The 22,495-nt window shown below is 35.5% G+C and overlaps 1 protein-coding gene across 2 annotated transcripts in view; it reads left to right on the top strand.

Annotated features, from left to right (window-relative positions):
- ZNF326 (zinc finger protein 326) overlaps window positions 1-22,089 on the top strand; it is a 38,287-nt gene extending 16,198 nt beyond the window's left edge. The window contains exons 7-12 of one of the 2 annotated variants that reach the window (XM_080801511.1): window positions 3,783-3,894; window positions 9,466-9,613; window positions 11,345-11,444; window positions 13,726-13,856; window positions 15,497-15,592; window positions 21,186-22,089. In XM_080801511.1, coding sequence (XP_080657637.1) covers window positions 3,783-3,894; window positions 9,466-9,613; window positions 11,345-11,444; window positions 13,726-13,856; window positions 15,497-15,592; window positions 21,186-21,554 — 956 coding nt within the window. In that variant the 3' untranslated portion in view covers window positions 21,555-22,089. Of the gene's footprint in view, window positions 1-3,782; window positions 3,895-9,465; window positions 9,614-11,344; window positions 11,445-13,725; window positions 13,857-14,693; window positions 15,407-15,496; window positions 15,593-21,185 lie in introns of those variants that run through there. The other variant, XM_080801512.1, reaches the window with a different exon arrangement.
- Window positions 22,090-22,495: the final 406 nt, after the last annotated feature.

Genomic DNA, 22,495 nt, shown 5'->3' with positions numbered 1-22,495 from the left:
GTCGCAGAAATTGTAGATTTCTGAATCACCTAGTGTAGTTATTAGTTGATTATGAACGTTGAAATTACCCAGAGCTAAACATTTTAAAAATTCACATTCCACCTCTCTTGCCTAAATCCTTATTTAGGATGGAATCAGAACATCTATATGTTTTAAAAGGCTTCTTACATGATTTTGATTCAGAGTTTTGTCTTGGGTGTTGTATTTATTGTTGGGAGCTACTGCTGAAGATACAGTATTGTCCCATTACACAGAATCCCCTTCAGAGGACAAAGGAAAGAAATTTTTCATGGTGCCCGGTACCAGGAAAAAGTGTGCTTCTTCTGGAAGATTGCTTTGCTTTTTAATCTGTGGACATGACAACTCTTAGAGATAGTCACATTTCCAACTTTACACTGTTAAAAAGTCAAGAACCAATCTGAAAATGAAATTAAGGAAACCATTTCATTCATGTTAGCATCAACAAGAATAGATACTCAGGAATAAATTTAACAAAAGAAGTATAGAACTTACACCTCAAAAACTACAAAACATTGCTGAAAGAAGTTAAAGAAGATCTAAATAAATGGAAAAACTAAACAAAGGGTTCATAGATCTGAAGACTTAAAACTGTTAAGGTGGTTTTACTCCCTAAACTGATCTATAGATTTAGCACAATCCCTGGCAGAATTCTGCCTGACTTCTTTGCAAAAATTGACAAGTTGAATCTAAAGTTCACAGGGAATTGCAACACATTTAATAGTGGAAACAATATAGAATAGTGGCAGCAATCCTAAAAAGAAAAACAAAATAGAAAGACTCACATTTCACCTTACTAGGAAAGACTGAACACTTCTCAGTCATCAAGGCAAAAATAAATATACAAAAAAAAAAAAAACAAAAAACCAACCCAACAAAAAGTAATTCAGTGTACAAATAAAAATAGACAATAGTTGGTATATATTATTTTGCTGCTACATGTTTTCACAAAGAATGCTGAAAAGACTTTCCTTTAGCTTTTATTTAGTATATCCTTGCCTTCATCTAATTTGGTCAGATGTACCTGATTTCATGTAGAGATACATTACAAAGTGAAAAAAGAAAATACAACAATATAGATAAGTAACAGAGTAATCTGCCTCTGAACTTTTTTATAAAAAAACTTTACTGATTCACATACCCTACAATTCACCCATTTAAAGTGTGCAACAACCCCCTGGTTTTTAGTGTATTCACAGATATACACAAATATCACCATAATCAATTTCAAAACATTTTCAACACCTCATAGAGACCTAGTACCTGTTAGGCATTATTCCTCACTCACACCACAGCCCAGAGCAACCACTAACTTAGGTTGTATCTTTATCCATTTCTGTATTCTAGACTTTCATATGAAAAAAAGTCATGTAGAATGTGGACTTTTGTAACAGGCTTCACTTAGCATAATCTTACAAGTTTCATCCAAGTTACAGCATGTAACAGTACTTCATTCCATTTTGTGGCTGGAAATATTCCACTATATGAATATACCACATTTTCTTTATCCATTCATTCACTGATGAGTATTTGGGTTGCTTCTACCCTTTTACTACAATGAATACTGCTGCTACAAATATCTGTATATAAGTTTTTTTGTGAACACCTGTTTTCATTTTATATATCCTAGATATATATCCAAGAGAAGAATTGCTGAATCATATGGTAACTGTGTAATCATTTGAGGAGGAACATGTTTTCCAGAGCAGCTGCACCATTTTATATTCCCACTAGCAGTGTATGAGAGATCTGATTTCTCTGTATCCTCACTAAAGACTTCTCTGTCTTTATGATTTTAGCCATGCAAGTCATATGAAGTAATATCTCATTGTGGTCTTGATTTACAATTCCCTGATAACTAGTGGCAAGGCATTTTATTCTTGTTTATTGGCTATTCGTATAACTTTCTTGGAAAAATGCCTGTTTAGAGGTTTTGTTCACTTTTCAGTTGGGCTATTTGTCTTTTTATTGAGTTGTAGAAATTCTTTATACATTCTAGGCAGTTTCCTTTTCAGATGTATGATTTGTAAAGGTCATCTGCCACTCTGAGTTGCCTTTTTACTCTTCTGATGGTATCCTTTGAAGCACAAAAGTTTTTAATTTTAATAACTTCCAATTTATCTGTTTTTTTCTTTTGTTGCTCAGTTCTTTTGGTTTTCTAAGAATTCCTTGTCAGATTCCAGAGTCATGAAGGTATACTTCTATGTTTTCTTCTAGGAGTTTTATAGTTATAGTTCTTACCCTTAGGTCTTGCACTTTCACATTTGAATGTGGCTATCCAGTTGCCCAGCACCACTTGCTGAGAAGACTGTTCTCTACCAACTGAGTAATTCTGGCATCCCCGCTAAAAACCAGCTGGCCATAGTTTTATGAATTTATTTCTGGATTCTCAGGTCTGTTCTGTTGATCTGTATGTCTGTCCTCATGCCAGTACAACAAGGTCTTGATAACCGTGTCTTTGTAGCAAGTTTTTAACTCATGAGTGTGAATCTTTCTATTTTGTTTTTCTTTTTAGGATTGCTGCCACTATTCTATATTGTTTCCACTATTAAATGTGTTGCAATTCCCTGTGAACTTTAGATTCAACTTGTCAATTTTTGCAAAGAAGTCAGGCAGAATTCTGCCAGGGATTGTGCTAAATCTATAGATCAGTTTAGGGAGTAAAACCACCTTAACAGTTTTAAGTCTTCAGATCTATGAACCCTTTGTTTAGTTTTTCCATTTATTTAGATCTTCTTTAACTTCTTTCAGCAATGTTTTGTAGTTTTTGAGGTGTAAGTTCTATACTTCTTTTGTTAAATTTATTCCTGAGTATCTATTCTTGTTGATGCTAACATGAATGAAATGGTTTCCTTAATTTCATTTTCAGATTGGTTCTTGACTTTTTAACAGTGTAAAGTTGGAAATGTGACTATCTCTAAGAGTTGTCATGTCCACAGATTAAAAAGCAAAGCAATCTTCCAGAAGAAGCACACTTTTTCCTGGTACCGGGCACCATGAAAAATTTCTTTCCTTTGTCCTCTGAAGGGGATTCTGTGTAATGGGACAATACTGTATCTTCAGCAGTAGCTCCCAACAATAAATACAACACCCAAGACAAAACTCTGAATCAAAATCATGTAAGAAGCCTTTTAAAACATATAGATGTTCTGATTCCATCCTAAATAAGGATTTAGGCAAGAGAGGTGGACAAGGGCATGTGAATTTTTAAAGATCTGTTTGTTGTTTGTTTATTTAAGAGAGAGAGAGAGAGAGTGCAGGCTGGGGGGAGGAGCGGGGGTGGGGGTGGGGGGAGAAGAATCTAAGGCAGACTCTTCCCTTAGCACGGAGCCTGCAGCGGCTCTATATCAAAATCCTGAGATCCTGACCTAAGCCAAAACCAAGAATTGGAGGCTTAACTGACTGAGCTACCCAGGCACCTCAGGGCATATGCATTTTTAAAAAGTATCTTTGGGTAATTTTGATGTTCGTGACTGGTTAGTACTATACTGGGTGATTCACGGGTTTAACTTCTACAGTTGTAATCACCATGTAGTTCATCATATGAACATGAAAAAATTATCTAAAAGCATTGAATTCATGATGATGGTATTTATATGAATGAAGTTGCATAAATACTGGTTAATCTCAAAATGATTTTTCTAGTGAGTTCAGTTTAGATTGTGGTCAGCAGGTGAACTTGCACGTCTATACTTTATGAAGTGGAAACTAAAAAGGGAGACTGGAAAAATGATTTTTAGTTTTGACTTTTGCTGATATCCTAGCAAAAACTGATCCTAAAAATGAGGAAGAAGAAAAGCGACGGATTGAGGCTCGGCGAGAGAAACAAAGGCGCAGAAGAGAAAAAAACAGTGAGAAATATGGAGATGGATACAGGTTTGTGCTTAGTAGAGTCTGAAAATTGGTCTCATTAAAAACAGTTTCCTAGAAAATGCAAATACATCAATTGGAATGTGAAAAAATTCATGAGGGTCAAATGAAAGGTCTGATCAAAGATCTTTGCTATTTCTGTGCAGTCACTCCTTAGAAAATACAAGAAAAAAGAGTTCCATTCAGAATGGTAATCAAAAAGTAAAAAATACCTGGAAATACAGTATTCTTAAAAAGAAATACATGTCATAACATGAAGAAAACCACAGTCTTCTTGACCTTTGAGTACAGGGAGACATAGTGATATTCTTGGATAAGAAAACAATATTTAGAAATATAACAGGTGTTGTCAGTCTTGATTCCAAAGATTTTGTAAAAGAAGAGTATCTAGCTTTCAAGATAATTGAAACATTATAAAGTTGTAATAGTTAAAAATATGTGGTACCAGAAAAATGTTGAGTGTAGTAGAATTACTAGCTTATAAATACATGTGTTATATATAAGAATATAATATTTAATAAAGAAGAGGTTGCAAACAAAAGGGGAATTGCTTAAAAATAGGGGGAGAGGGATTGCTTGAACAACTGAACAGTAAGAAGAGAAATAGTTTACATCTTCTTATACCAGTGAAGATGAAATCCAGGTGGATTAAAGAACCTACAAAATGGAGAATAACAGGAAACTAAAATAGCGTATTTATAGATAATCACTACAGAAGTTTTTTTTTTTTTCCCTAGGCTTAAAAGTTATAGAATAAATTACAAAGGAAATAATGACCACATTAGTTTAAATAAAAATTTAAAACTTGAAAGCAAACAGACTTGGAAAATATTAACACAAGAAATGATTAATGTGTCTAAGATAAATATCACCCAACCAGTTTTTTTTTTTTTTTTTTTTTTTTTTTTTGAGAAAGAGTGAGCAGGGGCAGAGGCAGAGCAAAAGAAAGACTCTTAAGCAGATTCCATGCTCATCAAGGAGCCGGATATGGGGCTGGATCTCACAACCCTGAGATCCGGACCTGAGCTGAAATCGGAATCGGATGCTTAACTGACTGAACCACGCAAGCACGCACAACCATTGTTTTTTTGTTTTTTACATAGGAAAATAACAAGATGCTCAGTACATGATTGTCTGAAGGAACACCAGCTAGTTAATAATTTTCAGGAAAATGTTGAAACTCACTGTAAGATAAACTGAAAATTTAAATAATAGCATGGCATTTTATTAGTGAGGAGAAAGGAAATATTGGTTAACCAACAAGGATACAGTTAAAGTACACTATTATAATTCGCTGATGACCAGATAGTATGGTTATAATTACTGGGAAGCAATTTAGCAGGTTATTTATTTATTTATTAATTTTGAGAGTGGGGGAGAGGGGAGAGGCAGAGGGAGAAGGAGAGAGAATCTTAAGCAGGCTCCATGCCTAGCGTGGACCCCAATGCCAGGCTCCATCTCACAACCCTGAGATCTGACTTGAGCCTAAACAAGAGTCTGAAGCTTAACTGACTGAGCCACCCAGGTGACCCCAATTTAGCAGTTTTTAAAAATGTTTTGAATTTTTTTATAGTTGGTGATCTCTCCAAGAAAATAATATAAAAGTATAAAAGAGTGTAATCTAAAAAGATGCCCATTACAACGTTGTTTATAGTAACTCCAAACATGAAACAAATACCAGTGATAGCAAGTGGTCAAGTATATGGAAGTTTTTTGTTTTTTTTTTTAAAGATTTTATTTATTTATTTGACAGACAGAGATCACAAGCAGGCAGAGAGGCAGGCAGAGAGAGGAGGACGCAGGCTCCCTGCTGAGCAGAGAGCCGGATGCGGGGCTCGATCCCAGGACCCTGAGATCATGACCTGAGCAGAAGGCAGAGGCTTTAACCCGCTGAGCCACCCAGGTGCCCCAAGTATATGGAAGTTTTGACACTTCCTCTATGGGCTCTTAGGCCATTGTTGGAAATGAAAGTTATAAAGCCCGCATTAACATGGAGAAAACGCAGGCAAAATAGAAAAAATGATCTATACAACATGTTAAATATGCATGAAAAAGCCTAAAAGAAAAATTTTTTAAAGGACAGTAATTGATATTTTTTCCGTCATCTTTTTCTTAAATTACTGCTTATGCTAGGAAGCTAAAGATTATAAAATGTAAAAAGTAAATTCAGTGTATTTTCTATTCAGAATATAGTTTTGCTCTTTTTTTTTTTTTAAGATTTTTATTTGAGATAGAGAGCAAGTTAGAGACTCTGTGTGTGCATGTGTGTGTGCACATGCGTGCACGCACACACACATGCGTGCAAGAAGTGGGGAGCAGCAGAGGGAGAAGAAGGCTCTTCATTGAGCAAGAAACCCAACAGGGGACTCTATCCCAGGACCCTGGGATCATGACCTGAGCTGAAGACAGTTGCTTAACCAACAGCCACCCAGGCACTCCTAGTTTTGCTCTTTAAAAGTTAATTTGTTTTGTGTAGCATGAGGGGAATGAATTATTACACATTAGTGAATTTTCTAGATGTCTAAAACTTTGTTAGTTTAGAAGATAACATTTTTTTTTTCTCAAAAGATTTTATCTATTTATTTATTTGACAGAGATCACAAGTAGGCAGAGAGGCAGGCAGAGAGAGAGGGGAAAGCAGGCTCCCTGCTGAGCAGAGAGCCTGATTCAGGGCTCGATCCCAGGACCCTGAGATCATGACCTGAGCCGAAGGCAGAGGCTTAACCCACTGAGCTACCCAGGTGCCCCAAGAAGATAACATTTTTCTTTCTTTTTTTTTTTTAAAGATTTTTTTTGAAGATTTTATTTATTTATTTGACACAGAGAGAGAGAAATCACAAGTAGACAGAGAGGCAGGCAGAGAGAGAGGGGGAAGCAGGCTCCCCGCTGAGCAGAGAGCCCAATGTGGAGCTCGATCCCAGGACCCTGAGATCATGACCTGAGCCAAAGGCAGAGGCTTAACACACTGAGCCACCCAGGTGCCCCAGAAGATAACATTTTTAAGAGCAGCATCTGAAGACCTTTCTGTGGAAATATTTTTTAAATTATCTGTTTTCTTCCATATTAAATAGGATATTCTTTGTTACTACTTGGTTTTAATATATACGTTGATTTTATTTATGTAAAATGCAGTAAAAGAAAATTCACTGACATCTGGATTCCCAGATTTTTTTTTTGCTTAGACCGTCTTTGATTTTAGTGAGCTCGGTATTACAGTTATCCCATAAACAACATGGGGGTTGGGGCACTATCCTCCATCCAGTCACATATCCATGTGTAACTTTGGATTCCTGCAAAACTGCTAATAGCCACCTGTTGACTAGAAGTCTTACTGATAACATAAACAGTTGATTTAACACATATTTTGTATGTTACAGGTATTATATACTCTATTACAATAAAGTAAGCTAGAGAAAAGAAAATATTAAGAAAATCCTAAGGAAGAGAAAATACATTTACAGAACTGTGCTGTAGAAAATCTGCATACGAGGAACCTGTGCATTTCAAACTGCTGTTGTTCAAGGGTCAACTGTGCTTTTATAATCTTTGTGTCCAGCTTGTGTCCAAATAACCTTGTCCTATGTTCTTTCTGATTTGTTACTCATAATTTGTAAACAGTAGGATTAAGCTTATTAAGGATTAACTCATGAAAAGAAGTTCTAGTTTTTAAAAGGCAGCTAGTTTTGGTCCTTACGAGTATCTCTGCCACTGTGGATAGAATTCCTTCTTTTGACAGGGGTGGAAACAAATTGGAATGAATTCTGTTTCAGGTGTGTAGGAATCTGGAGGTGTTTTACATTATAAGAATAGTTTTTCTATTTACCCTGTGAATACTTCCCCCTTTAAAAATTGTAGCTTTGGATAGGATATATCCATGTTAATAAATGTGTGATTTGGAGAAAATGGAAGAACTGAACTTTCATTTAGCTTTTTTCTCCACAACTCTAAATATGAATCTGAGGATATAAGCCAAAAAATGTCAGTTCAATTAAGTTGTCATTTTAGGATAAGAATCATTAAAAATAGTCTAAAATTACTTTAGTTCATCAGAACAGTTTTATTTTGAGTTAGGAGGATAAGAGATTGACAGTGAATAACTATTCTTATGATAGTTCTTTTTGGATATTTGAATGCTTTCAATAAAATAAGAAGGGAACCTGGGGGGAAGAGGACAGGGGTGTGAGAGGTATAGATAAACAATAATATATGGGGAAGAGTGCCAGAAGAGAAGTACAAAGTGTCTTACAGGAGATAACTTCTCAGTAGGAGTGCAGGAAAATCAGGGACATGTTTGGAGGTGGTATTTCAACTGAGGGAGGGTAGGAGTGCAATAGGAGCTGTTAGGCAGCCCAGATAGAGGGCATGGTTCGAGGACAAAGAAAGAAACAGGGATGTTTCATTGATATTCAGGAAATGGAAAGCTGTGTAGATTGAAAATGAATCTAGTGGGGGTTGAAAAGTGTAATTTAAACAATGAAGACATACCATGTGCCAGATACTGTTAAAGGTATTTAGTGGGTAAAGCCAAAAAATACAGGAGAGATTAAAAACTTTCTTAAATGGCAGCTGAAAGTATTTTGACTTTGTTTTTTGAGGCTTAAGTCCATGAAGCTGGTAAGTCTTTTGAGCAGTGAAATGCTGTTGCCTTCTTTAGGAAGTAACAGTTATTAATTGAATTATTACTGTGTGCCAGGAACTGTCCTAAGGGTTTTCTGTGTGTTAATTTTTTTTAATCCTCACAGTACTTCTCTAAGGGTTCTTATCTCATTAAGATCAGAAAACTAAGGCCCAGAGAAGTTAAGTAATTTGCCCAACATCACACAAGAGGGCTAGGATATAAACCTAGCAGTAGGCTATAGATCCCATAATCTTAACCAGGAAAATAAATATAATAGCGGTATAAAGAATTAAGTGGAAAATGGAGACTGGAGACAAAGAAACCAGTTAAGAAACTTGTCATAATTCAAGGAAAAGGAAATAATAAGAAAATATAAGATGGGAACACTTTATGGGAGGAAAAGGGGAAGTTCATATTGAAGTGACTCCTGAGCTTCTAAATTTGTCTGGTCCAGACTTATCAGTCATCCTGAAGTAGTCCCTAAAGGGCAAGCTTTTGCTCATCGAAGAGCTCCGGGGGAGTGAATTACGGTTGTCTGGTATTCCACCTGGCTTTGTTGATACTACGTTGGTGGATTGTGAGCTTAAGAGTGGAACAGAAAATAAAATAAGTAATGAAACTTTGGAACTTGATATTTTTTGAAGTTTGCTTTGGCTTTCTAACTAGTCTAGACTTGAAGTAGATAGCTGAGGACCAGATTAAGTAGATCCACTGATTTCCATTGTTTGTACCAAGGAGTTCAAGGGTGGGCCAGAAATGTAAAGTGGTATAATAACAGTGTTGTCCAAATAGATATTTAAATAAATACTGATTTTTCTGACTTTAGCTAAATTTAGATCAACCATAAAATGGAATAAAGGAAATCATTTATGCTGGTAAAATTAGTTCTATTAGTATGATCTTATGAGCTCTAAGTAAATAAGGTAATATTTAAAGAAAACTTTTTTTTTTCTTTATAGAATGGCATTCACATGTTCCTTTTGTAAATTCCGAACGTTTGAAGAAAAAGATATTGAACTACATCTGGAAAGTTCTTCACACCAGGAAACACTAGATCATATTCAGAAACAAACCAAATTTGATAAAGTAGTTATGGAGTTTTTGCATGTAAGTAGCTATTTTTAAAACGAGAAGCACTTTATCTGATACTTTAATTTTCTACTTTTTCAGTTTCCCATCTCTCATTTTAAGTTTCTAAAAATTTAGTGTACTGTTTACTTAAAGAGTTCTTAAAAAAAAAAAAAAAGCCCAGAATTAAACGTGAATTCCTCTGTAATAGGTTTTAGATTTGTAATTTGAGAGAACATTTTATGTTTTTCACATTAGTTTCTAGCAGAGGTGTCAGGAAAAGAATTCCTTTAACAACTGTTTGTTGATGCAGAATCAGCTATCATTCACTGAGATTCTACTCTGCACCTTGTGCCGTGCTGGGTACTTTCATTCATTGTGTCATTTGAGCCTCATCACAACTCCTTTTCATCATGAAAGATCACACTCAGAGCAGTGTAATAACTCTATCAGTTAGTTGGCAGTCTGAATTCAGAGCCAGAGAGCGGGTGTCTGTTTGGTATCCTTTATATTACTGGTGTGTGGTTACCTGTTGAATAGTTTTTCTTGAATACTTAACAAAAGGTGCTGTGCAGGGACCAAAGACACAGATACCATCCTCTGTGAACTAACAGTAATTGGAAAGAGAATGTGCTTGTATATCCACAGATGGCACAGTTAAGTTGAAGGGCTGGGAGTGAGAGTGTAGGCAGAGGGGTTTGGAGAAGGGGAAGATCGTTGGGGCCAGGGATGCTTAAGGAAGGGACTAGAGCTGGACTGCTAATTGTACATACAGTTAATTTGGACAAAAGCATGGAATTGTTATGGGGTTAGAAATAAAATGATCATTCCTCTATATCCTTTCAGAATTGTGTACCTTTAGAAACATTTCTTTCTGTAATTTCATTCCTTAACTGGTTCCTAGTTATCATTTAGGACTTAAGTACTCAACTGCCTTGAGAAGACCTCTTAACTCTTCTAGCTGTCTTTGATTTCTCTTGTTCTTTATGCCTAAAATATTTTTTTTTCTTTTCAAATTTTTGTTTAAATTCTAGTTAGTTAACATATAGTGCAATATTGGTTTCAGGAGTAGGATTCAGTGATTCATCACTTATATACAACACCTAGTGCTCATCATAACAAGTGCCCTCCTTAATATGCATCACCCATCTAGCCCATCCCCCACCCACCTCCTTCCATCAACCATCAGGTTGTTCTCTATCATTGAGTTTCTTGGTTTGTTTCCCTCTCCACCCCCCCTCTTGTTCTATATTCATCTGTTTTGTTTCCAAATTTAATATAATTCCGCATATGAGTGAAAGAAATACCATGGTATTTGTCTTTTCTGACTGACTTATTTCGCTTAGCATAATACACTCTAGCTCCACCCGCATCATGGCACATGGCACAATTTCATTCTTTTTGATGGCTGAGTAATATTCCACAGTAGATCTATGTCTATCTATATATATGTATACACACACACACACACACACACACACACCGCATCATCTGTATCCATTCATCAGTCAGTGGACATTTGGGCTCTTTCCATAGTTAGGCTATTGTTGATAGAAAATACAGTTTGAAAGCAAATATTTTTTATAAGTGTCTTAGTACTTTCTTTGTATTTTATGATAGTCTTTTCAACTGAATTGTAAGCTCCTTGAGAACAGATACTAGTTCTTATGTAACTGATATTATCTTCCATAGGCTGAGTTAGTTTGATGCTAATCATATTCTAAGTGCTTACTGAAAACTTTCTGGGTTTCTTCCTATTTTGCTTTATAGGAATGTATGGTGAATAAATTCAAGAAAACATCTATTCGTAAGCAACAGACAAATAATCAAACAGAAGTAGTTAAAATAATTGAAAAAGATGTTATGGAAGGTAAGTATTTAAACAAATTATTTTAGAAATTTACATGTGTTTTTTTATATACCATACCCTATTTCAGTATAAATGATGCCTACTAGAGTGATCAAGTACATAGTCAAATGTGGTAGCCATGAGTAGGTTATTAGAGATGAATTCCTTTGACTTCCTCTTCTCATGCTTACAAGTTTATCATGATCTACTGTTACGTCTTTCACTTCAGTTACAAGAAAAATCAGCTTTTCCTCTATGGAAGTGAATTCTTCCATATGTCTTCTGTCTGTCTTATTCCTTCTCATCTCTTTTAAGGACATCTGCTCAAATAGTGAACTCAATTTTTTAGTCTTTCTTTTTCTGTTTCTGAAGCTTATGCTTTCATCTTTAAAGAAGAAGAAAAGTCTTCAAAGAAACAAAGGAAAAGAAAAGAAAAACAGACAATATTTCCCCTAAAACTTGCTTTTCTCCTTGAACAACCATGCTTCTTTAAGCGTAGTCCACACTGATGTGTTTATTCACTGCCCATTACTACTTTTCCACAGTAGACCACTTTCTGTTACCAGTGGTCTCCTGAAACTGCTCTGATAGAGATTTCTGACACCAGCTTCAGTAGATTCTTCTGAATTATTATCTTACTTCGATAGTATTTTTACTGGTGTTTGTTCATCTGCTTCCTCCCCTGGATTCTGTGGTATATCACTGTCCTGATATTCTTTTTTTTTTTTTTAAGATTTTATTTATTTATTTTATTTGAGAGAGAAACAGTGAGAGAGAGCATGAGCGAGGAGAAGGTGAGAGGGAGAAGCAGACTCCCTGTGGAGTTGGGAGCCCGATGCGGGACTCGATCCCAGGACTCCGGGACCATGACCTGGGCTGAAGGCAGTCGCTTAACCACTGAGCCACCCAGGCGCCCCAAGTCCTGATATTCTTTATTCCCTTGCTGTTGTTTACTTTTCTTTCTCTGTGAGGCTTTTAGAAGTTGGCATTTCCCGCTGCTCTTCCTTAGTTCCATTATCTTTTTTTGTATTCCTTCCTCATGATTCATCTATTTGCAGAGCTTAAATTAACCCATCTCTGTTGATTACTGATACATTATATGCCTAGCACAGGTTTCTCTCTGAACCCGAGTCTCGGACATCTAACTGCCTACTGACTTTTCTCTTTAGCGGTCTCACAAAATCTGTGTATCAAAAAATTTGTGTACTCTTTGAGCATCCTCCACCCCATAAAGAAAACAAAACAAAAACCCTGTTGACCTGTCTTTTATTTACCTTGGAAGTTGGCCTCATCATTGGAGCCAGAAGTACGTACGTAGTCCTATGTAGTTTTACTTTACTATATCTGTAACATTGTATCTTATCACTCCTGTCTTTTTTTTTTTTTTAAGATTTTATTTATTTATTTGACAGACAGAGATCACCAGTAGGCAGAGAGTCAGGCAGAGAGAGAATGGGGGAAACAGGCTCCCCACTGAGCAGAGAGCCCGATGCGGGGCTCGATCCCATGACCCTGAGATCATGACCTGAGAAGAAGTCAGAGGCTTGAACCAACTGAGCCACCCAGGCTCACCTAATCACTTCTGTCTTTTAAATATCTTCCAGGTCTGCTTCTTTACTTCTTTAAATATTACATTTGTTCAAATCTCCATCTGTTCTCTTGGCAATTATTATTTTCTTTCTTATCTCTAATTCTGCATGACTTATATTACTTCAAGAATTTTAGCTGGTTCCCCATCCTCTACAGGATAAATTTCAAATTCCTATGTCTGGCATGCAAAGATCTCCAGGGTGTTTTGTCTTTTCTTTATTCTCAGTGCCCCAGCCATACTGAATTACTTGGAATTCCTATAAAGTGCCATATTCTCTCACACCTTTCCCTTCTATATATTTATACCTTTATCTGTAAGAAATTTGTTTCTTGTGAATCCAGTCTTGACATTTTTTTTCCTATCCCTGTCTACCCACATTTATTATAGTTATTTTTTTCTTAGTACAAAATCAACATGTCTTTCGTATAATATATTTTGGGGATGGACTTCTAGGCCTCAGAACATGATTCTATAACATGATTAGGAAATACAATGTTATTATACTTTATAATTTTGTCTATTCAGATTTTTAATCTGTATATGCAGATTTGTGAGATGTGGTAGAAAAACTTAACATAATCTACATACTTTGATTCTTTTTTGGGAAGAAGGGGTTATGAATAACCATGGAAACAATAAAAACTTGTTTTGTTGGAAATAAGAATATGTAAATCATTACTTTTCTTATTTATAACTGGCTTTCTTTTGTAGGTGTTACTGCAGATGATCACATGATGAAAGTAGAGACTGTTCACTGCAGTGCATGCAGTGTGTATATCCCTGCTTTACACAGCTCAGTGCAGCAGCACTTAAAATCTCCTGATCATATCAAAGGGAAGCAGGTATCTATTTTAATGAAGTCATAAATTGAATTATTTGTTAATCCTTTATTATCCTTTAAAGGCCATTGTTTCATATCTACCTGCTTGCATACAGCCCTATTAATCTCCCGTGTAAAAAAAAAAAAACTATGAAGATAACCCAGAGGGTCTGTGTAGCATAGTAGTTAAGCCTGGTGTTTAAGATTGAGCTCTGGAGCAAGAATTCCTGGATTTGAATTCTGGTTCAGTATATAATATGTGGTAAGCAAGTAAATTAACTTTTCTTTGCCTAAGCTTCTTTATCTGTAAAATGGGAATGGATAATCATTCTACTCTTACATAACTGTTTAAAGATTAAGTTGGTTAAAGTATAAAAAACAATTAAAATGGGGCCTGACTGGTATAAGCATTACGTAGTATAAGCTTACATAGTGTAAGCCTTCAGGAAATCATAGCTGTTGAATTGTTCTTTTCATGAACACTTTTTAAAGTTGGTACAAAACAGTTTTATGAGGCAGAGAGAGGGAGAGAGCGTGTGTGTGTGTGTGTTTTAGATCAAAAAGAAAGATTTGATTATAACATACGTTTTTCTAATTGCTGGGAAAAATAAACTAGTATCAGTTGTTATCTCTTGTTACATTTCTGAATAAATTTACTCAAATTCTAGGAAAAATGTACTGTTTTCTTTTTGATTGGCATATTTCTGCTTTTATATTGGTTGATTTTATTTAGTCCAGTTTATTTCAAATAAGTAGTGTTTATAGTGGGAAACTAGCTCGTTTGAGAAGCAAATTTAAAAATTCAAATATTAAAGACTTAAGTTTTATTTATTTTTTAAGATTTATTTATTTATTTTAGAAAAAGAACGAGTGTGCGCCTGTGCGTGTCCACCTGCAAGCAAGCAGTGGGGCGGAGCAGGGAAAGAGTCCTGAAGCAGACACTCTACGAGTGTGGAGCCCAACCCCGGGCTCAATCCCAGGACTCCGAGATCATGACCTCAACCAAAATCAGGAGTTGGCCACTAAACAGACTGAGCCATCCAGGCGCCCCTAAAGACTTAAGTTTTAAATAGAACATACCTGAGTCTTAAATTCATATTTTGTATTGATGTGATCCTCATTTAACTCAGACTTCATCAACCACTTTGAGCACATATAATCTTTTAAAAATCTTTGTACTTTTCTCTTCTCTTGATATTCCCTTGACACCTTTTTGGCAACTAGACAATCCATATTATTACCTTTCTTCTTTTATATAATATAGTCTTATGCTAACTACAGTCCAGGGGAAGACTAATTACTCTAGCAGTATGAAAAATTATTCTTTTTTAATGGCATGAAAATTAGTAGTTGGCAGAATTGGGGCGGGGGGATGTGCATGTGGAGTAGGAAGGAGAGAAAGCAGCTATTTAGTAGATTCGGATGTATCATATTTGGTGACTGGGTGATTTTTAGTGAGTCTGATTGGCTTGTTGAATCTTCATTGTTTTAATCCATGGATGATTTAGATTGTATCCCAGTAGCTGTTGTTGCTTTATAGCTTAATTTGCCAGGAAGTAAATCATTTAAATCTAAGAATTTGAGCATACAATGTTGTTTTAATTATAGAAATATTTTCATGGTATGGTTTTCAAGTACCTCAGTGTGTTCTATTTCTCACAGGCTTATAAGGAGCAAATAAAAAGAGAAAGTGTCTTGACTGCTACAAGCATTTTAAATAATCCAATAGTGAAGGCGCGATATGAACGTTTTGTTAAGGTAAGATTTTAGGGCAAAACCTTTTTAGGTTATATCATAGTATCTTTATAATTAAATAGTGACATAGTGACTATGATGTCTGTATATAGTACAACATTAGGAAGAATTTTACTTAGTATCTTGCATATAAGTAAAACATCTTTTTTCCTAATTGTTGGAATTTGTTGGGTGAGGGAACAATAGCCATTCCTTTCTTATCCTTTTCTTACTCTGGATCATTTGAGAGAAACACAGGAGTCTGATTGAAGATCAGAATGTCAGCTTTATTCTTGATTTTTATTTATTTATTATTTTATTTTATCTTTAAAAAAAAAATATATATATATATATATTTTTTTTTGAGGTAGAGAGCGAGAGAGAGAGATCACCCATTGGGGGGCAGATGGAGAGGGAGAAGCAGACTCTCCACTGAGCAGGGAGCCTGACAAGGGCCCCAATCTCAGGACCTCAGGTTCATGACCTGAGCAGAAGGCAGATGCTTAACTGACTGACCCACCCAGTTGCCCCTATTCTTGATTTTTAAAGAAAGGACGACTTGGGGGATATGACAAGTGTATAGTTACTGTGGACCTTTGTATTTCACTTTTTTTTTTTTTTAAGTTTTGCATTAATCCCAGTTAGTTTACATATAGTGTCATATTAGTTTCAAGTGTGCAATACAGTGATTCAGTACTTCTGTACAATACCCAGTGCTCATCACAAGTGGCCTCCTTCATCCCCATCACCTATTTCCCCCATCGCCCCTGCCTGCCACCCCACTGGTAACCATCAGTTTGTACTCTATAGTTAAAAGTCTATTTCTTTCTTTTTTTTAAATTTTAATTATAATTTTTTAAAAAATTATTTATTAATATATAATGCACTGTTTGCTTCAGGGGTACGGATCTGTGATTCATCAGTCTTACACAGTTCACAGCACTCACCATAGTTGTATTTCACTTCTAAGTTAGATAAACTTACCTCTCCTTGACCTCTGTTACTGGTTCAGCTAGACAGCAATAAGCTTACCCTAGTTTACCACATGGCCTACAGTAGACTAGAATGTACCTTTTCTGTTGCTGGGAGGACCCAAAAGAGGGGACCCAGAAAGGACTAATTTGTACATGCCCAGTTTCTTCTTCCAAGCATATTGTTGTTCTTGCTTGGATGGGAAAGTGGGAGGTCAGATATGCTGCTTCAGAAAAAGCTCTCGTGGAATCAGGAGGCCAGGAGAAGAGCTTTGCCCTGAATGTTAGTAAATGCAGATGTGAACAATTAGGTACACCTGGCACACTGCTAGCCATATGTTATTGTGGTACTCTTTACATAAAATTCTTTACGTATTATATATACTTAACTGTGCAAATAAGAATGTACTGTTATTGTAGAAATTAACAGAAATATTTTAGAGGTTAGCTTTTGAGTCTTTTTAAAATAATGCCTCATTTAAAATCATCCTACACTGAAGAAAGCTATTATGTTGAAAATTTGTAAGTCTGTTATTTACATTTGTAACTAAATCTTGATTTTATGGATTAGAGAAGTATTATTTATTTTGGCTATTGTAGTGATTAACAGGTACTCTGTGAAGAAGCCTTATCTATCTATCTATACCTATCTATATATTTTTTTTAATGACCATTAACTTATACCTCAACCAAGTGATTTACAAGCTGGATAAATCTCAGTTCTTTCAGCTTGTTCCTGAGGGTCCCATTTTCGATTTGTCATATTTGTCACTTTTACTACATTCTTGGCACCATTTTTAAAAGGTGAATGCAGAAATTGTAACAGAGTAATGCAGTCCAACAGCAACAACAAAAAAATAGTGACTGCAGCCCTAATTGAAATTCAGTTTTTTGGAAAATGTGGCATCAAAAAGGTAAGAGTATCATTGCTAAATGAGGAAAAATTTTTATCTTTGCTATATCACAAACTTTTGAGAAGTTAATAATGGTTTCTATTAATGTATGAAAGTAATATTTAATGAAAGAAGAATACAAATGTGAGTTGCTATATAGACTTTTCAAGCTACACTTGAGAGTCACTTCATTGAATGAGAGACATCATTGGTGGGGAGTGTCTTGCTGATGTGCATATTGTGGAGAAAATACCTGAACTGAGGAGATCTCTTCTAGAATTTTTTTTACTATGAGTGGGATCCATGGACCAGCAATATTGGCATCTCCTGGGAGTTCATTAGAAATGCAGTTTCATTTGAACAAGATCCCATTTGATTAATAGACATGTTAAAATTCAAGAAGGACTGGTGTCACATTACTCAGTGATACCCCTTTGTTCAGCTTTCCTAATCTGCTCTGTTCCCTGCTGTTATTCCCCAGAACATCCTCTGCCCATGGTCAGCTCTGGTCATCGCTTAAAATTCTTTCACCTTTAAGTGCTCAGTCTGACAAAATTATTTTTTTTAATCTTTGCCACATGAAAATAATCAGTTCATCAGTTTCCCCTATTTCTCCAACTGTACACCTTGTTTTACCTTCATACCCTGGCCTAGATACTCGTGGTCAGTCCTTATAACAGTGCAGTACTGCCATTCTAAAATTCCTCACTTACTTGTTCTACCACTTAACAGTTCCCAGCACTATGCCATCTAGGGTTAGCTTTTTAATTTTTTTTTAAAGATTTTATTTACCTGAGAGAGAGAGCACACGCGGGGGAGGGGGGGCGAGGGGGGGTAGAGGGAGAAGGAGAAGTAGACTCCCCACTGAGCAGGGAGCCTGATGCAGCGGCTCAGTTCAGGATCTAGAGATCGTAACCTGAGCCTAAGGCAGACACTTAAACCTATTGAGCCACCCAGGCACCTTTATGGTTAGCTTTATTAACTGTCTTGCTACAAATGTCATGGAATTGTACCGGTACTGTGTTTGCTAGATTTTCACTGCAGTTCACAGTAATTTTGCCTATTACCAATCAATGTAATGTACTTCCTACAGTGGCTATTTCAAAACTTTTCCACTCTTAACATATCTAGATTTCATTCTTCTGCCCTTTACTTCCTATGTTCTTATCACTTCTCTTGCTTTAGGGAGATTGAGACCACTAGATGTGAACTGTAAGTTTTCTCCTTCCTGCGTTAGATTTATGTAACTTACTCTCACTTTTATTATTATCTGTAAAGAAAGATACCCCCTTTTTGCCCTTCACTGTGTTATTGTTTCATCAGTTTTCTCTCTCCTTACTTGTATCTTACTTGTGCCCTGTTTATTATTTTATTCTTCTACAAACAGACATGTGTACAAGTTCCCTAAACTAAAAATGACTAGACTTTTCCTACTCTTCCCCCTTCCCATCTTACCTTTTCTCTTATCACCATACTTAGAAGGGCACTAAGTTGTGCCTTGCATTGTGCTCTTTGCTTCTACTCTTTAACCTGGTGGTTCTCAATTGGAGATATGTTATTAGAATTCCTTTGTGAGGCTGAAATCAAACAAAAATTTGCCTTGGCCCTCTTTAAAACCTTCTGAATTAGAGTTTCCCAAACTTCTCTGATTAATACCTTGTGAAATGCTTCTTAAGTATGCTGGTTACCAGATCTCGCCCCTGGAAAATTTTCATTCAAGAGGTCTGAAATTGATTTGGGAACTTCTGTTTTTAGCGAGAGCTCTAGTATTTGACTAAGTTAAAGTCTCAGTGTGTGGGACTTGGGTCTGTGGATTTTGAAAGCTTAGAGGAAATTCTGATTCATTCTTGGGCAGTCATTTCTGTCCAGCTTCCACTTACATCATACTTTTGGAACTGCTCCAAGATAACTGGTGACTTAATTTTCAAATAAATTTTTTTAACATTTTTTATTTACTATTTTAAACATATGAAAGTTAAGGGGATAGTGTAATAAATCCCTCATTCAACTTTAATAATTTTCAACTCTAGTGACCTTTTTCAATTCTTTTCTAATATTATCTGTTTGCATCATTTGATACTGTTAATCTGTCACTTATTCTTGAAACTTTGTTTTGCCGGATAATATTTTACTATCCTGAGTTTCCTCCTGCACTATTTTTTTTTTTTCATAACTTCTGTCCCTACATATAGATGTTTTCAGGGGGTTTTTATCATTAGCCCTTTTATTCTACTTATTTCCCTGACCTCACTATTCACTTTGCAAACAATTCACAAGTCTTACTTTGAACTCTCTTCTCTTTCGAGTTGTGAATTTAAAGCTGCCTCTTAGACATTTAGACATCTTAAATTCTAATTATATATAGCATACATCTGCTTCTTCCACTTTCCCCATCCTAATTTACATAATCTTTTAATGGTGCCGCTACATCTTTTACACTTCTTCTCCTGGATTAGTAGAGTAACCCGCTCATTAGTATTTCTTCTCTTACAATTTCAGTTCATTCTGTGCCTTCCCACCTGATGGGTCTTGAAGTATAGCACCAGGCTTATACTTTGCTATTTAATAACCTTCATTGCAATTTATTTCTTACTATATTAATATAGCCTTCTGATACGGTCTAGTTTATGAGACTTAATCCAGACAAATGATTCAAGTATTTATATAAATTAAAATAATAAAGTTTTATCTGTGAGTGTTAGTGAATTATAGATTTTTAAAAAGATTTTATTTATTTATTTGAGAGAGGGCACAAGCAGAGGGAGAGGGAGAAGCAGACTCCCCACTGAGCAGGGTGCCCATTGTGGGGCTCGATCCCACAACGCAGAGGTCATGACCTGAGCCAAAGGCAAACACTTAACTGACTGAGCCACCCAGGTGCCCCTAGTGAATTAGATTTATCTACTTTTTCAGTGTAAAAGTAAGGTATATCTAGTAGGTATCTGGTTTTCATTCATTTGAATTTTTTTTTTTAAGATTTTATTTATTTATTTGACAGAGAGAGATCACAGTATACGGAGAGGCAGGCAGAGAGAGAGAGGGAAGCAGGCTCCCTGCTGAGCAGAGAGCCCGATGCGGGACTCGATCCCAGGACCCTGGGATCATGACCTGAGCCGAAGGCAGCAGCTTAACCCACTGAGCCACCCAGGCGCCCATTCATTTGAATTTTTAAAAAGACTTGATTTTCATTTGAGTGTTTTGAAGAGATCCTACCACCATAGTACATTGAATCTTGGTGTAATTTAGTAGAACATATCTTCGCTTTATTTACTTTATTTCTACCAAACCCCACGTATTTGCTTTTGTCATATGTGTGTGTGTGTGTGTGTGTGTATGTGTGTGTGTGTGTATATATATATATATATATATTCCTAACTGAAGTTCTAAATTCATATATATGAGATCTTAGATTTAGATTTTATATATATATAATATATATATTTAGATTTAGATTATATATATATGGTTTTACATATATATAATCATATATAGATATATGATTTTAGAAATTCAGTTAGGAAAATGGGGCCTTTAAGCATTCCAGTTTATGGAATGTAAAGTAGTGACTTTAGTAATTTATATACCTACATTGGTATGAAATAGGTACTGAACAAAATATCTAGTGGATTTGTCATGAGTTAAAATAAAAAGCTTCAAATTATATTTATTTTTAATGTTATAGCAAATAAAAATTTTGCTGATAACAAAAATGAATATATTGATTTTAAAAGCTATTTTCCTCATGCTTTTTAGGGTGAGAATCCTTTTGAAATTCAAGATCATTCTCAAGATCAACAAATAGAAGGAGATGAGGAAGAGGAAGAAAAGATTGATGAACCTATTGAAGAAGAGGAAGAAGAGGAGGAAGAGGAGGAGGAAGTGGGGGAAGCAGAGGAAGTAGAAGAAGTGGAGGAAGCAGAGGAAGTGGGAGAAGGAGGAGGAGTAGAGGGAGTGGGAGACACAGAGGAAGCAGGGGAAATAGAGGGCGTGGGGGAGGGAGAGGCAGTGGGGGAGAGAGAGGCAGTTGGGGAAGGAGAGGCAGTGGGGGAAGGAGAGGCAGTGGGGGAAGAAACAAAGGAAGAGCCTGTTGACTTCCCTGTTGACCAACCTGAAGAAAATTAAATATAAGGTATTAGTCAAATCTAAAAGAAGCTTTAAATTTCTCTCCTAATATGGAAAAGGGTAAGAATTTTAATAGTTTAAAATATGAGAATTAACACCCATGTTGCATGCATTCCACACATTCAAATTTGTTTTATATAATTTCTAAATGTTTGGCATTTGTTTAATAAGATGAAGGTAAGACTATTTTAGTTTAGTTTTTATAGCTATCAAACTTAGATTAGATAAATTGTTTGTATAATTTTTAAGCTTAATTTTTATTACTTTATTGGTGTTAAGGATAACAGATGTGTATTGTTAGTATATCTACTCTAATCATTTGAACTTAAATGCTGCTGTTGGGAGTATATATTCAAGTGTGCATTAATGTTTTGAATACTTACCCTAGAAGAGATAAATTGGGCAAGTATTTTGTGCTCTGACTGTGTATTTTTTTACGGCATTGGACATTGAATAGTAATTTGCGTTAATATACGCTTAAAGGCTTTTTGTGACCATGTTTCCCTTTGTAGCAATAAAATGATTTTTACAAAAACACTTTCCCTGGATTAGCAATTTTAAATGAAATATTTCATCAATTAAATGAGTATTTAAAATGAGGTTTTTGCCTTAATGTAGGCATTTAGCTCATCGATACATCAAGATGACTGAGAAGAGTTGAATTAAATATTTACTTCAAGCATTTTTTAAAAGTACTACTAAAATATTTTTTAACCTATTTCAAGTTGAGGTCAGTCTATAACTGACTTGTTTATACTTGTTTCAATTCCTTCCTTTTCTTTGTGCCTATGTCAGATCTTGAAATCTTGAAAATACATTTGGATACAAATAATTTTTTATAGTTGTGTTAGTTCTTTTGTCATGTCTGTTTTTAGCCGAAGAACCAAGAAGCAAACTATCACTTTTCTAAAAAAGAAGTATTTCTCTCTTGAATTTTTTTT

This window comes from Martes martes (assembly GCF_963455335.1).
Source record: "Martes martes genome assembly, chromosome: 4".
Classification (NCBI taxonomy): Eukaryota; Metazoa; Chordata; class Mammalia; order Carnivora; family Mustelidae; genus Martes; species Martes martes.
Note: the sequence above shows the minus strand (reverse complement) of the source record. Positions and strands in the feature narration are given on the sequence as shown.